The 17,383-nt window shown below is 35.2% G+C and overlaps 1 protein-coding gene across 1 annotated transcript in view; it reads right to left on the minus strand.

Moving 5' to 3' along the window:
* Window positions 1–17,383, minus strand: part of mspo (M-spondin) — a 61,173-nt gene that overhangs the window by 19,730 nt on the left and 24,060 nt on the right. The window contains exons 3-4 of the mRNA XM_075366127.1: window positions 15,062–15,241; window positions 9,458–9,651 (exon numbers count right to left, since the gene is read on the minus strand). Of these exons, the coding sequence (XP_075222242.1) occupies window positions 9,458–9,651; window positions 15,062–15,241 (374 nt within the window). The remainder of the gene's footprint in view (window positions 1–9,457; window positions 9,652–15,061; window positions 15,242–17,383) is intronic.

Here is a 17,383-nt window from a genome sequence, read left to right on the forward strand (position 1 = left end):
ATCAATCAACAAAATATTAACTGAAAATTCAAAGTGATAAAAAATCTATACTGGAATATACTCTAGCCTAGGCCAAAAAATAGAGGAAAATATTTTCTGAAATTTATGGATTTTAATATTTTATTGAAAAAAAGAACAGTTAAAACAGATAGTAAATATTCAAAACAAATGAAAAGTAAAGATTTACAAAAAAATTAACAAATTAGAATCATTTTAACTATCTTAATGGTATTCCTCTTACCTATAATTAGAGTTAATTACTGTGAAAATTTTACTTATTGCAAGATAGAAATTATTTCATCAATTATAACTTAAGGATTTCTTCCTACTAGTTATAACCAGTACATCGTACTTTTAATTACTCATATCAGTGTTTACTGTAACAAATCTAATAGTGCAAAATTTCACCCAATTACAAAATGAAATTTGTACAATTAATCAGAAGACTCAATGATAACTAATGACAGATGATAAAATTTTAATCAATCAAAAATTTGTCATTTTTTGATGAATTGCAGCACTGAATTATACTAACCAATGAGATACTTAATTTTTAACCAACCAGCAGTGATAGCATAAATTTTATGTTAATACTTACCAAATTATAAATAATCGTTAAATGAAGACAATTAATTGTATTTATGTAATCACTTCTTGCCACAATTTCACTAATCAGTAGAACAAGTTTTACTTATTACAAATAAAATAGTTTTGTTCTATCACAGGATGAGATTAGATGAAGAATATGCTACGTGCCCAGAGAATTTAGTATTACTTTGTTCACAAAGGCTATCTATTTTTTAATACATTATCCATGGAGATAAAAAAAAAAAGCAAATATGGTTCACTTTATTTCAGCACTTACACAAAAACTTCAAATAGAAATAAAGAGGTATTATCTAAAAATCTTCAGAATTCATCATCCATCACAATAATTTAATTAAATGAAAGATTTTATGGCTTTGAATTTAGGTAAAGCACAATTTTCACTTATCACAAAATCTGTAGATCATATTCCACATACAAATTTTAAGCCTGTGGTGAATTTATCATATAAAATGTATCTTCCTTTTTTTACCAATCACTCACACATGGTCTATGCTCACACTCACACATAAACTAACATGAAAATATAATACTATACAATGTTAATAGTATTATATAGTAAAACCATCCTTATGGCTTTCCTAGATCAAATAAAGACAAATTGTATGTAGGAAGCATTTAAGCAGGAAACCAGTGTGTTGTGTTAAGCAATTTATTGCAACAGTTGTCATTCCTAGAAAAATGGGCTGAATGGCATACAATAAACCAGTGGTGAGAGGATTCAATGCTTACTTTTGTCTTCATTTTTAAAAATTACATAAAGTATTTTTGGCTGATAAACCTGATTCTCATACAGTTTGATTAATTGCAAGGGTATTATTGTATAATAATGTATACGGTATGTTAAAGTGTAAGATATTACATATTTTAAATTTAGGTCCGTTTTTCATAAAAGTAATCATATTGAGAAATAATTCTACACAAAATGAAATTTTATCTGTTTTATTTCTTGTGTTGTAATTCTGATGGAAATCAATGTTTTTAAACATACAGATTATCCAGTATTTCTCAGAGTAAATACTGCAGGCCTGATAAATTAAGCATAACTACGATTTCCTGATAATGTGAAATACTGTGTTTCAAAATGAATATCAGGGTTTTAAAGTTGGGCTAATAGTTATTAGGTTTTACTTACATTGGTAAATTATACATGAAATGACACAGCAACTTAAATAAATTTTCCTACAAGCGTTCAATGTGATCATCATTCGTAACAGGCACACATCCAGCCAGTAGGAGAGTTTATCCCATACTTTAATAAGCAAGTCTGGAGTAATTGATGCAACAGCTGTTTCAACATTGTGTCTCAAGTCGGGTAGGTCAGTTGGTAAAGGTAGTACATACACTTCCTTTATAAAGCCCCAAAGACAAAAATGTCACGGGTTCAGATCGGGCGAACGCGTAGAAACGCAAATAAACCCTGTGATCTGGTCTCCGGCGACCAATCTAGCGGTCTGGGAGAATTTCATTCAACCAATCACGTACAACGTGATGCCAGTGAGAAGGCGCCCAATCTTGTTGCCAAATAAAATTCTGTGGTTTGTATTGCAGATGAAAGAGCCGTAGTTATACATATCAAGATAGTTCGTTCCACACACACTGGCTTCCGAAAAAAAAACAGTCCGTAAACTTACTGTCGGGATACGGCTCAAAAAACATTCAATTTTGGTGTCACACTAAGCCAAAACTCTCTTACATGTTCAACATTATTTTCAAATACAATCGGTCGTCCTGTACTCTTACCTTTACAAATTCAGCCAATGGTTTCAAATTGTTTAGATCATCTACAAGTGTTATTGTCACTCGGGGATCACAACAGATGTTCAACGGTAATTACAGATTCACAAACTGCAGAAAGCAGAACGCTTTCTGTTGGGTGGGGGAGTTCACCATCTTTGCTACCAGCGCTTTCAAGCGGAAGGTACAAGAAACAGTTAAAAATGTTTGCGTTGCTCTTTCATTTTAGTATAATTAATCAATGTACATGGAACGTGGGAAATATTACATATCTTTAAAGCTATGAAATTGAAGCAGTTATTATGAAATTGTTAAATCAAGTATTAAAAAAAAATAAATTATGTGTATAATCATGAAAAAACAATGATAATTATAGAAATATTAAAATAAGAATGAAAGTTATCAAATTGGGCTGATAAGTAACTGTAATAGCTATGCCTCGCTGATAAACAAAGTTCAGTCTGTACATACCAGCTGTAGAGATGAAACCAAGATGGTCATTCTGCTATCCAAAAGGTTTTTAGCATGAATGTGTCACTATTGAGTTAATTACCCATATGTATCATGTAATCTATTTGTTATTGTTATTTGATGAATTAAGAACATACTGTTATGTGTTCGCTGTTCGTTAAGGATACTGAGAGTTAGATACGAAAATAGTCTTACAAATACAATTTATTATTCTAGAATCACTTACTTCCTGTACACAAAATAAGTCAATTATAAATAGCAAAATACAATTCTGATTTTAATTCGAAATTTACAGTAACTAATAGAAACTAATTCAGAATTAATGACAGATTATAAGTACTAGATAACTATCACAAAATCGACAATTCATTACACAGAAGAATTATTTACATTTAATGTTTACAAAAAGAAATTAGTTTGCATTTTTATACATGAGTAATGTCACTTTGTCCCCTGTTCACAAAGAACTCACCGAACAGCTTCTCGTACTTAAACGCAAATCACAAAATCCGTCCATAAATATAACAAAAATTAAATCCTATAACCGACACTAAAAAGAAACCCCTGAAACGCCCGATTATAGAATCATACAGCAGTAAGGGACACTGTCCAGGCTCTGCGATTCGAAGGGAAAATTGTGATACTCCCGCCACTTTTGCGTTCCGTTCCGTTCCGTCGTATTTAACCACTGACCAAAAATGGAATATTCGTGACGCACTCTTCGCTCGTTTGTTACCGCGCACTCACTTCGAATGCTTCCGCACACCGTGATCGTATTTATCACAAACGTGTATTGTACTCGTGTTTATCGTACACTATACTGAACTGCAAGTGCCATCATCCCGCTGATCCTTTGCAGTATTCATATCTCCGGTCCTAGGACCTGACTTGCAGTACCAGTAATCCAACCACCATTTTGATTATTCAAGTGTAATATTTTTATTATCCGCACCTTCTACGCTTTTCTATAAATTTCCTCTAGAAAAAATTTCTTTGTCATTTCTTCGGTTTTTTGTTCTTGGGTTTTTCTCTCTTTCTTCTTTTGGAAGCTTCTTCCAGTTACACCCCCGCTCCCCTTAAATCTGTTCGTCCTGAACAGTTCGCTGGTAGGGCGCCAGGCGGTCCAGTGAACCATAACCTTCTTCGTTCTTGGATTGCGCTGAATTCTGTAGACGATATGATTGATTCTGTTCAATACAGTGTATGATCCTTCCCAATTGGTTAGAAGTTTTGGACATCTTCCGACTGTTTCACTTGTACGATAGAGCCACAGTCGATTTCCATCTTGAAACTCAGGTTAATTTGCCTGTACATCGCATCTTGCTTTGATGCGATCATTGGCCATTTTCAAATGTTGTCAGCCATAATTATAGACTTCTGTTAGGTTACTAACCAATTCTGCTGTGTCTATGTTGAAGTTTGTTGTTTCCCAGCCGGTGAACCGAAGACGAAATTTCATGGTAGCATCAGCTCTCTTCCAAATGAAATCTTGGCGGCTGTAATTCCGATGGTTTAATGCACAGCGTTGTCGCACCTTTTTCAATGTTTTGTTGACGTCTAAGTGACCTCCCGAGTTCCGGCATGAATTTCTTCTAGAACCTTCTTCACTTTACTGTTTGGGAGAACAAGTTGCAGTATGCACCGTCTTTCATTCGAGGACTATCATTTCCGGCAGAGGATACTACCTTTCAGTACCACAAAATTCCATTACACTCAATAACTTTTGTACACCTTACTTTGATTGCTGTTTTTCCCCAATTTGATCTTTCCCGAACCTATTTCAATTAAATGAGAGCCGACATCTATATATGTTAATAAATGATTCTCTTCTTGTGATTCTGTTAGTTGTGATTCATTTCATCTTTTGCTGCTATTCGTAATTCGACGTAGAACTGAAACTCCAGCTTGTTCTACCCTGCGGAAATGACTAGAATAAACGTTACAGAACGTCTGGAAAGAGCGTTAAAATTTGAATGCTTACTCCCTGGCCGATGCTGTGCCTTGAAGTCATATTCTTGAAGACGTTCTACCCAACGTGCTGTCTGTCCCCAGAAATTTTTAAAACTGAGCAGCAAGCAATTCTAGACGGGTCATGCAGTAGTTTCTCTCCGGTTTCGATTGAGTTTTTCTTAAATAGCCTTTAACTCGTTCATCTTGAATTTGCAAGGTACCCCGCCGATTTCAATGTTGCTTGCATATGTATCAGCAACGAATCTGTCATCCGACTGAGGATTAAAGCTGAATATAATTTCTTCTTCAAGAGTTCAAACGATTCGGTTTCTTGACCACGTACGAATTTGTCATCTTCTATTAGTCTTGTCAGTGGCCTAATCGTGTAGGAGAAACCTTTTATAATTCGATCAGAGTCCACGAAAAGTTTTATTCGTGTTGTTTTTTTCGGCAGCAGCCAATCGCTTATAACTTCTAATTTCTCTGGGTCCGTAATCACTCCTTTTCTGAGATGATATGATCAAGTATTGAACTTCTTCACGAAATGGATTACATTCCTTCGTATTTCGACAGGCTGCGAGACGCAAATTTGAAGGAAGTAGTTTTGTTAAGTTTTGAAGATGTTCTTCTACAAAGCGACCGACGAAATTACATCATCCAGGTAGACTAGGCAGGATTTATAAGTTAAATCACGCAAAACTGAGTCTATTAGACGTTCGAATGTTACTGGTGGATTGGAAAGTCCAGTAGGTATTACTGTAAATTGCTACAGATCTGGCTATTAATTTTTGTAAGTGCTAATCCATTTGTCGCTTTTTCTTCAGCATTTTCTCTTCCGAATATTTTGGTATTGTCCAGACTACAGGTTCCCACCTTCTCAGAGCGGTTTCTTTTGACACAGTTTGTTCAGTACTACTCAAGGTTTACCATATGGACGGGAAGGTTCCCGCCCTTTGAAATTAGTAAGCAACTAATCTGAACTTTGTTGTTCGGTACTGTACTCTCAGGTTCTATAACTCCTGCTGCTACCCTGAGATGATTTTATAACTCAGCCATTACTAACTTCTCACTCCGTGCCGGTATCGCCTAATCTTTTAATAGTGTAACTAATGCTGAACGTGATTCGCCTCTCGGATCTACAACGCTATTTCTTCATTATTCAGTCTTAGGCGATGTCGTCCGACATCCACAGTCGTATCGTAAGCTCGGAGAATGTCCAGACCGTGCATAAAGTCCTAAATCTCAGTGAAAAATACCCGCACACAAAGGCAGCAGCGACCAAGCTGTAACTCTATGCGGGCTTTGCTGATAATAGGTAGAGTATCTTCAGATGCAGTAGTGATGACAAAAAGCCGATCTAGTTTCTTCTTTTCACATTCGCTGACGATGTCTGGTCTAACAACGGATATCTTGTCTACTGTTATCTGGGATAGACGTCTTCTAGTTTACCATCTTCTACTTTATCGTAAGCCGACCAGGCTTTCGATATTCTTTTTATCGTTAACACGTTCAGTAAAACTTAGCGTGGTAAGGTCAATGAGGGTGCTAGCCGTATTTTCCTCTACTGATTAGCCCTTTTTAATTTCCTTGTGAAATTTTGTGAGTTTTGGACAACGGACTGATTAGATATTTAGATTTATCTGTTTTTTCTAAGTTATAACATAGGAGTTGGAATATTTAACCAAATAATTTATTTAGAATTATTCTAAGTTAGACTACAAGACTGTGCAAGTGTATTACGTCACGCAGTTGATGTAAACAAGGACTTTGAAAATTTTTCTTCTTCGAGACAAAATATGTTCTGTCCTCACACAAACAATTACAAGGGGGATCACTTTTTCTCTTTTTTCTGACTTCCTGTTTGTGCCAGACCAAAACCCTCCCGGATTTCCACCGATTTCCGATATCTCCTGACCCCACCCAAAAACCCTCACATATACCTCCCCCCAAAAAAATCCTCACCCGGCCAAACCCTTCTGTTTCTAGGTGTTTCATGCCATATCTGATCTAGCCGACCACTGACCCAAAATAGCACCCCCAAAAAAAAATTCCGACCCTATTTTTGGCAACATACAAATCCTCTTTTCCTTCCCCTAAAAATCCCCCGTCCCCCTGTCTTGCCCCCCGGAAATCGCCGTATGTGGTGTCGAGTGGTTTTCAACTTTGAATAAAGATCTGTGGTCACTTTTTAATTTGAGTGACCCGTTGTTGAGATATGGCTGATCAACCGATTAAAGCGACAAGGAGTCTGATCCGCTCCCCAGTATGCGGAGAAATTCAAAGAAGATAAAAAAGAAGTACTGCTGCGGCTCCAGGACCGTCTTCGGTGAAAGGAAAAAGCGATAAAGGTCAGGAGAAAGGAGAAAAGTTGAAAAACAACAAAGGCCACGGAGACGATGATTGTGAAAAGATGAAGACGACCGAGGCCAGAGTCCCTAAGAGGAAAATCGACGACAGCAGCAATGGAGATCTTTCAGATGGTATAGAAATGGACCATCTGATGCATGAAATTGAGGAATTAATTGCATATATTCAACAGAACACAAACATCAACTGTGAAATTGACGATTGTGCATACCGAGTGCTTGAATATGCCAAAAATATGGAAGCCACAATGTACAAATTGTAAGAATTTGTCAAAAGATTTATTTAAACGCGTGGACCTGCATACGGCTTCCCGGCTGAAGAGGTAGAAGATGCCCGGGTATTCTTTTTGTCACAAGAGCACTGGGAAAATGGATTATTCGGCAAATCAATAAAAGAAGCTGCCCCTGGAATATCGAAGAGCGGGAACGAAGATCCCTTGTGGCACAGTTTAAAGAGATACAAGAAGTACGGATATATTTTACCTGGAAGATAAGAACTCTGATAATTTCATTACCAGCGTGATCATGGTCGAGGAGAAAAGCGAAGATTTAGTCAGAAATCTTACAAAAGCCCTACACAGAGTCCGCGCAGCTGAAAACGGAAGACTAAAATACGAGTCTTCCGATTTCAGCGCTTGTTTGGTATGTAAAACATACCAAATGATAAAACAGGAGATAAGGCACGCAAGGCTATAGAATATTAGGATCGCAGGTTAGATAAGGCTGACGACATATGGAAGATTTTCCGAATAGAGAAAGAAGTGACGAAGAAGAGAGTTCAAGGTCCGGCCACGTCAATAGTTACAATTAAAAAGCCAGGCACGACGTACGCCGACCTATTAAAAGAAGTAAAAGCAAGCATCGGGGATGACATGGCGGATGATATCTTATCCGTCAAAAAAGGCAGAGCTGAATCGCTGGAGATGAGGATAGTCGACTCTCCAACAAAAAGAAATGACGTCAAGTTGAGAGTAAACGCCAAGGTTACCGATGCAGTAGTTGAAGAGAGAAAATACGGGGGACGAAAGACGGAATTTTACGTGAAAGATCTCTCGATGTAGACTCTACAGCTGAAGAAGTGACTTTGGCGTTTAAGAAAGAGATCGGGTCAAATATTCTACTCCGGGTAGCCGCTACGAAGCCCGCTTTTGGGAATACCCAGAAGACAACAGTTTTACTACTAACGAAACACCAAACTTTTAACGAATAAGTCAAGAAAAAAAGTTGGATGGCATTCTTGCCGCGTCAAGATTATCACCGGCAAAGACAAATGGTACAAGTGCTGGAACGCAGGGCATTTGTCCAAGAATTGTAACGGTCCAAAACGTACTTTCACTGTTATAACTGTGGAGGTGCGGGACATAAAGTAAAAGAATGTTTAGAACTACAAAAATGTTTAAATTGTGCCAAAGTCGGACACCAGACTGGTGGCCGGTTATGTGGTACGGATAGACGATGAAGATAATACATATTAATATGAGTAGAATGGCGTCAGGACAAGACCTGGCACGGAAAGTGGCTAATGACAGAGATGTAGATTTCCTATTGGCTGTTGAACCAAACTGTAGAACGGTTGCTTCTGGTGGTTGGACACGGATGAATTTTGTACACGGCCGTATTAAATGTATCGAATTGATTGGCAGTCGTACAGATAAAATATGGCAGAGGAATACTGACCATACGATTATCGGTGTATGTCATCACATTTCGCCGAATTGTGATGAGATTCGAAGAATTTCTGAATGAACTTGAAGATACAATTAGAGCAGAAAGAGGACCGATCATCTTATCGGGAGATTTTTAATACCGAATCTGTTGTACTCGGTGACACGAAATCTACTCGCCGTGGTTACGAGTTGGCGCCAATGCTGGGCTCAATCAATATGGAGGTCATCAACACGCCAAGAGTCTGTACTTTCATAGGTCATGGTAGAGGCTCTGTGATTGATATAACTGCTGTTTCGGAAGAGAGTATCAGTAAGGTCATTTCATTGTGCGTGTTACAAGAAAGTGATCATCTGAAGATCTTCTTCGAGGTCAATCTAGGCCAGCCGATTGTACAAAGAGAGAGACGGAGATGGCAACGCACGAGACCACAAATTTGGGGACATGTATATAAACGGAAAAGTTTGTATTTGATTCATAATAATTAGTAAGTAGTAGTATATAATTTGCTTGTTATAACTTTTAACAAGTCATGGGATATGTTATAGACTAAACAATATTTTACAAAAAAAAATGTTATGTAAGCTACTGGAAAATAGATTACTTTTTTACATATATTTAAATTTGATTAAAAATTAATAATGAAAACTGAAAATCATTACCTTGTAGTTAATAACTGCTGCTGTTGTAACATTCTTATTTCTTGTTCTCTTCTTTGAACTTCCATTTCGATTTGTACATCATTATTCTGATTATTATTATTTACAATTATACTTTTTTGGTCAGCTCGCATCAAATCGTATCGTTTGTCATCTTCGCCATGATGAAATACTTCGCTTAATTCGTACTCTCGTAACTGTTAAAAAAAAATACATGCATGTACTAAAGTAAATGAATATAGAAGAACACAAACAGATTGTATAAAATTATTAAAACTGTAATATAAAATGTAATTAATATTTATTTCTAGCTAATAAATTAACTAAATGAGGAGATAACTGACATATCAACAATTCAAGATTTGATTAGTTAAGATCTGATTAAGCAGTTGTATAAAAACTGATTTTAGTGTAAATTGACAGAGAAATTCTTTGATATAACTATTTTTAAGATAAAACAAACAGTAATGAAATGTGATGGCATTTTCAATAAAATCCAATAACTGCATTAAAAGTGATATAGAAAAAATAAATAGTTTGATGCGGAAATTTAGAATTTACTATTCAAAGCACTGGTACTTTCAGACAGAACTCAAGAGTACTAAAATTATATTACTCTTTGATCAGGTCTCTGTTAGAGTATAATGTCATCATTTGGAATCCTGTAAATGTAAATAATAGCACATCAATTGAGTGTTCAGTTCAGAATGCTGGAATGTTTGTAATATCAAATTCATGGTTTGTATCCTTTCATGATAAAACTGCTGCATAAAAGAAATCTAGCATGTCTTGAATACGTGCATAAATTAATAAATTGTTATGTTGATAATTCTGGGATTTTGAGCATGGTAGATATTTATATTCCTGCTGTCAAAGGGTGTCCTAAGGATATTTTTGCTTTGTCAAGAGCTCATACATCATAGCTAATAAATTTATCATTACTGTTTATGAGGAAATTTAATAAAATTGTACAGATGTGTATACTTTTAACTGCACTGTCAGTAGTATTTAGATGCAATTATTATATATTATCATAGATTAAAACAACATGTACTGAGCTGAGTATAATGAAGGTTATTGTGTATGGTGTAGATAGGATTTACCATTATTATTTTGTTAAAACTGTTTGTAATTCATCTAATAATGATTTTGTGTGTACAGTAAATGGATGTTTTCTGTTATGTGCCAATAAATAAATTATGTTGCAGGTAAGAAGAAACTTCTTTTCTATCAATTACTCATACTTATGAATAATTGGTAATGGTTCCTACCCAACTCAGACTTATTTTTCACTGGTACATCTATCACTCTAGAAAAATTACAATAGTTCAGTATTATACGGGAAAAGACATCTATAAACTGAGAGGGAAGTAAGAGATCTATTCAGTAGTATTAGAGCAGAATTACTGACTAGGGTATCATAATGGTGCTGATTCCATGAAAGATGCATGGATAGGCTTTAATAAGTTATCCCTAAACCTGGAGATAAAAACTGTGGAAGAGTGAACTGAATTAACAGAAAAAGACTAGGTGATGGATAAAGTTAAAGAAAAAGTGAGGAAAATAAATTTCCTAAGAAAAAATTGGTTGAAAGATAAAAGTTCTGAAAATTATGAAGCATGAAGGAAGAAGCCAAAGAGAAAAATAAAGTGACATGGATTGTAAAGGACCAGGGAGATAGGCATCTTTTTCAGGCTGAGGCTAAAGAAAAAAACTTAGAGAAGAGAAGAATATTTTTTATTTTGTAAAATAAACTACACTGCAAGGTGGAAAAACATGTGAATAAACAAGTCAGAGAGGAATAATTAAGTTTAGAAAGGTTATAAGAGAGTTACTACAAGAGAGTAATAACAGATTACTTCTAGAATAAGTAATTAGAAATGTTTTTACATTTTTGTAGAAAAACAGCATTTTTGGATACTATAATTTTTAATTTTTTTAATATATTGTAACAAGACCAGTATAACAGATCTGAGTAATGGATTCCTGCCAACTAAGAAGAAAGTAATAGAAAATATAATAATGGGAGAATCCAGGAAGGGGCTAAAAGAAACCCTTTTAGTAAAGCTAAAGGATCTGTTTAACAATCGTCCTTTATAATACTGTCTGCTTACATACCTATACCAATGTTTTCAATGAAAAAACAGATTCCATGAGATTCCTACCTTACCAGGGTAGGAATCTCTTGGAAAAAAGTGAGGGTGGAAGATCATTCTCACGTTTCAAGTTGGGTCTGGTCTGCAGGTATAGAGGATAGGAGTATAAATACTGTGGGGAAGACCAGTTGACAGTCAGTCTGCAAGGAGAGTCTGCAAGAGAGTGGTATGAGTTCTGTGAGAGAGTATCCTGCAAGGAGTTATTATACAAGTCAGTGAATGAGTGAATTTCTAGTGGGTACACGTTCAGTGTGATTAAGGTGACATCATAAGTAATTTCAGTATGGACAGTAGATGAAAACAAGGAATGGGGTTCAGTGAGTTACTGTTAGACTAAACTGAAAGAGATAATTATCACTTCATTCTAAATTTCATTCATAAATTGTTAGGGTAGTTTTATTTGTGAACAGCAAAGGTATTTAAAGTGAAAGAACTTTATACTTGTCTTATTTATTGTACTATTGTTGCTAATACAAGACTAGTGGTTAAAAGTGCTGTGATTAGTGGTCATGCTAATGTCTTTTGTCAATGGGAATCAATTCTGACTATAAATAATATTTAATTACTTATAAATAAATCCTGACAATTACTTTAAATTCTGTTTTAATGTAACCACTGTTTATTATTATTATTGACATTTATTATTATTATTGTTGTGGTTGTGATTACTATTGTTATTATTTGTTTATTATTCTTACTGTCATTTTTATAATTGATTTGTCCTATTTTAATTAATTTTTAAACAGTTTTTAAACTATAAATTGTAATTATATAAACATTTTCAGTTGTCAATCTTTCAATATTCTGATTGAGCCGCGAACACGCGACAATATATATACAAAATACACACACATACATGTACGAGTATGCAAAATTTCCTTCAAAAGCATTAATTTAATATCCTATTATTTATTCAATTGCTACTTTTGCTAAATCATTTTTTATTTTATATTATCCCTGAGGTGACCCCAATGAAAACCTTCGCTAAGCTCTAACTAGATCACACCAACAAAGGATATAAGCATTATATATATTTTTTGGATATGAATTTTATATTTTAATATTTATGATTTTTGGAAATTGACAGAGGGGCAGAAAGAATTGTGATAAAACAGGAATCCAAGTTAAAATTCTAAAAAAAAGATTAAAACAGTTTATTATTAGTATATAAAACAATATTAATCTATTAAAAAAATAATTTCATCATATTATGTTAAAATTAACTTTTGTTGCCAAAGGTAGATTTTTTTTGCAATCATTTTAAATTTAACATAAAAAAAATTACAATTGTGAAAACATGACTCATTAAAGTAAATATCTTCTGAGTGTTTTTTCTTAGTAAAAATAAATAAATAACTTTGCTTGTGCAGTCACCAAATCAAGTTAACAGAAAGGTCACAAAACTTTTTCACGTCATGGTATGGGAAGAAAAAACAAGGAAGAAATACCAGCAAGAGAAGGTAGAAAAATTCGAGGTTGGTTAACAGAGCGTATGATTTTATGAAAATTACCCTTGAGCTCTTTTAAAAGAGTGGAGATGAGGGTAAAATGAAATTGGAAACTAAGAAGAGGGGTGGTAAAAGCCAAGAAAGGAAGCATTGTAACAGGCTTAAGATTGCCAAAAGAAGGAGGGAATAAGAGAATTAGGAGGAAGTTAGGGGGTAAATTACCCCTCAAACAGGCAGGCAAATGAAGTGAGAGAAGCTGTGCAAGCTTTCAAATATACTCTTGCATCAAGTAATTCCAGTCTCTCTGATTAAACATGTCTCTGAGAAGATATGCTTTAAAAAATGAACACATCTAAAGAAAAAAGTATAAAATACTTTATGTGTGATACTTTAAATGAAAAACAAAATGCAAAATTAAAATAAATTAAATGCACAATACAACTTAAAATTATTAGTTAACAGTAGAATTATTATAATAGAAATGCTACTTTGCATCTTCATTAAAACTAACTGCTCGCCCCAGATGCTAACCAAACTAATGCAAATAACTTGGCCAGTAGTTAGGTAGTTATTAACTATAATGGAGTTATAAAGGTAATTCAAGTTACTATTTATGTTGTCACTAATTATGCAAAGAATATTATTAAAAATAATGTAAAAATAGAAAAATAGTACTTTATAAATAATGAGTAAAAGTACAGTAACAATAGGATGTACTTATGGAATGAAATAAATATTTTTCATAAGTTAAAAAAAATGTCTATTTTATATTCCCAAAACAAGTTTAATGTTTGTAGGGTGAATACATGCATCACAACATTATTGTGATACATGTATTATGTAAAGTTGAGTTAAAGAATAAACTTGTCATGTATGTATGTCTAAATGTATTTGTATTGTTCCTGTTGTACAAATATTGTAGTAATAATAAATGTGAAAAAAAGACTCAACAACAAAATCAAATTAATTTTTAAAATTATCTTTGCTGTTGCAATTTGCCTTCTCAAACATTTTCAAAAAACGACAAAAATAAAACCAATCAGATTAGAGGACAACCTTTTCTGAGTAGTGGTACAGTCATTAAACCTGGTGGTGGTATCCTGTTTTCATTTAGATAGTTCTAGGCTCAAATCTATATTTGACACCATTTTTTGACCCCATATATTTTTGTATGTTAAATTCTTATTTATCATCATAAGGTACTATAATATATTTACATATTTATAGAATCTTAAATTAATATAAAAATAGATTTCAAAATTAATTGGTTAACTTCCATAAAATGTAAGTTTATTTATTTTTGTGTATATTGAGCCTAAATAAATAAATACAGTTGTATTTCATGATACGGAAGGATTGCTTGTATTCACAACTAGCCTTTTAAAAAATCCTATTCGTACCTCTATACAGTTCATAAAGGCTTTTTGTACAATGTACATTGACAACGTAAAGCACAATATTTTAACTTTTAATTCTCACAATATGATTTTAATGTGGATAATCATAACGAACCATGCTTCTAATTTGTTCCGCTCAAATTGTTTTAGACCTTAAATTGAGTGTGACCTTAACTCAAGAATGACAACAACCAATCTTATCAAATTTTCACATGCACAATTTCAGTTACACAGCATATTTAAATTTCAGTGAGACTGATTAGTAATAGTGGACATTTTCTAGGCACAAAATTTTATACATAGGCCTATAAACATATATATATATATATATATATATATATATATATATATATATATATGTAAGGAAACCATAATTTAAGTAAATCATATTTTCATACTTCTCATACCTTAAAACATAAAGAAAATTCATATTCACCTCCATTTCCACAGAGCAACAAAAAGTAATATCATACTTTTCTTCAAAAAGTTGGTGAAAAAAAATTATTTACAAATGTTTGGTATTTAAATAGATTACAATACATAATACGTCAATGCTTTAGATAAATAGAATGAGTAACATATGTATTTAAAGATAAAATTCATTACCTTTATAAACTGGAAAGTAGCAATGGGCGGTAATCGTTTGAGATATGGGTAATAAAAAGATCCAGCTGGATGTGGTGGATAATGGCTAGTAATTCTATATATAACACCTTGTGGTTCTGTTGCCCAATTTGGTGCTGTAAATGTAAATCCGTTATCAGTACCAGCATCCATAGGATCAACCTGAAAAAAATCATCAAAATATTAGGAAAAAATTTACAATTTTAAAGATATAAAGAAGTTCTGTTCTCTTGATTGCACAAGATTATATTTTATAGGCCAGTTGTAACACATAAAACTTAAGTATGTTTACTTTCCTGTAATTTTGAGACTCTACTGTTTCCTAACATCTTTTAAACCTACTTACACTGCTTTAGTAAATTGATTTGTAGGGGAGTCAACTAATACACTAATGATATAGAGCCTATTCCTTGATTTGATTTTATATTTTTCATTAGTCAAAACTTCATATCATTGACTACTCATGCGCAAAAGCTTATATAGAAATGCTTTCACTTTAGCAGTTGGCTTTGCCTAATCTAAAGCTGTTAACTCACCTATTTGGACTAGGGATAACCTCGCCATCACAAACCAACTGATTTTGAAGTCGAGAGTTCTAAGGTTCAAATCCTAGTAAAGATTTTCTAATCAATCTAGTAAAGATTTTTGTATGGATCTGAATATTAGATCATGGATACTGCTCTTCTTACCTTGATTGAATGGTCGACCTGAGACTGTACAAGACTGCACTTCATTTACATTCATGCATATCATCCTCTGAAGTAACACTTCAACACTAGAGGCACATCCATGTTTATCGGTGGGGGAGAGGATCGGTGGTCGATCTCATGATGGCTTCAGAAATGTTTGTGCCACGCATTCAGGATTGGAGACTGGTTGAGGATGATTTCGCTTCTGATCATCGGGCGATTGCCTTCTTCAAACATTCCAAACCCGTAGGGGAAGACAACCGCCTTGTGATGCTTCCGGTCGCCATACATCTCCCCCCCCCCCGTTAATCAACTGATTACACCTCACAGTAATAAGACAGGCCTCGGTTGGGATGCCACCGATGTAAATACCTCAGTAGACATTTACATCGGTGATTTTTTTAACTTAGCTTTTTGCCTTCGCTGCAGGCCTCATACTGACATCTTGAATGTCCTACATCGTTGCCCTCTAAACTAGCTAACTGAGTTACCCCCCCTGAACAGCGAGAACGGAGTTTTGGACCTGGGCCAGCTGAGTGAAGACCATCGTCCAGACAAGAAAGATAGTTGAGGCGACTGCGGCCAGATTAGGGCGTATCCATGATGTCTGCCCAGAAGATTTTATGAGGATACTGGGTGACGAATGCCTCCGGAAGGACCATCAGGAGAAATGTATACTGGCAGTCCCAAGATATAGCCAAGTTGAGGGCCGAAACTACAGCGGCCAGAAGAAGTCTTCAGAGGGCCAGATGGCGGGATACGGTCAATACGGATGAGTCGGTTACACGGTAGCGGTCGGTCAGAAATTCCTTATGCGTATCTATAAAGCAGGCAAAAGTTGAGTGTTAGTCTAAGCTGTTGGTGGACTTGGATGAGAACTCGTGGGGGAGGGCCTATCAGGTTGTTATGAAGAAGCTTGGGAGCTCCCTCCCTCGGCCAAGTAGAGGACTGGCTCTGCATGCTATCCTACAACTGTTTCCCTGTAAAGAAGAGGACTGGGAAAGAGTAAATTGTCACCACAATAATCGGTTCTCAATCGGTGAGCTGCGATGGGCTGGAAGAATCGGCATCAAGAGGAGTCCGAAGCCGGATGGCATACTGGCAACCATAGTGAGGAGTGTTTCCGAGGCGCACCCTTGGACCGTCCTGGACATCATGAATAGGGCGTTAAGAGGGTACAGTTTTCCAGTATTTTGGAATGAGCGCCGTCTGGTCTTATTGCCAAAGGCTGGGAGCGGATCCCGGCGAAAACGGCTTCAGGCCGATGAGTTTGCTAAACATGTTTGGAAGTTGTATGAGCGTCTCGTAGCGGAAAGAATGAGGTGGAGGCTGCCGAGGGCCTTTCGCCAACACAGTTTGGGTTTGTATGGGGAAGGTCGACAATAGGAGCCATAAAAGTATGTTTTGGAGTACGCTCGGAGCTGCGCAGCCGGTTCCTGACGAGTGAGGAGCATCCCTGAGATGGTGCTCCTCAACGTTAAGAATGTATTTGAGAGCTTACCATGGTCAGTGGTGCTGGCCTCTCTTAGCGAGCTGGAGGTCAGTGAGTATCTTACGTCCACCATAAAAAGTACTTACATGGCCGGAACTTGGTACTAATGACGGAGGAAGGGTC

This window comes from Lycorma delicatula, chromosome 5 (assembly GCF_047948215.1).
Source record: "Lycorma delicatula isolate Av1 chromosome 5, ASM4794821v1, whole genome shotgun sequence".
Taxonomy (NCBI): domain Eukaryota; kingdom Metazoa; phylum Arthropoda; class Insecta; order Hemiptera; family Fulgoridae; genus Lycorma; species Lycorma delicatula.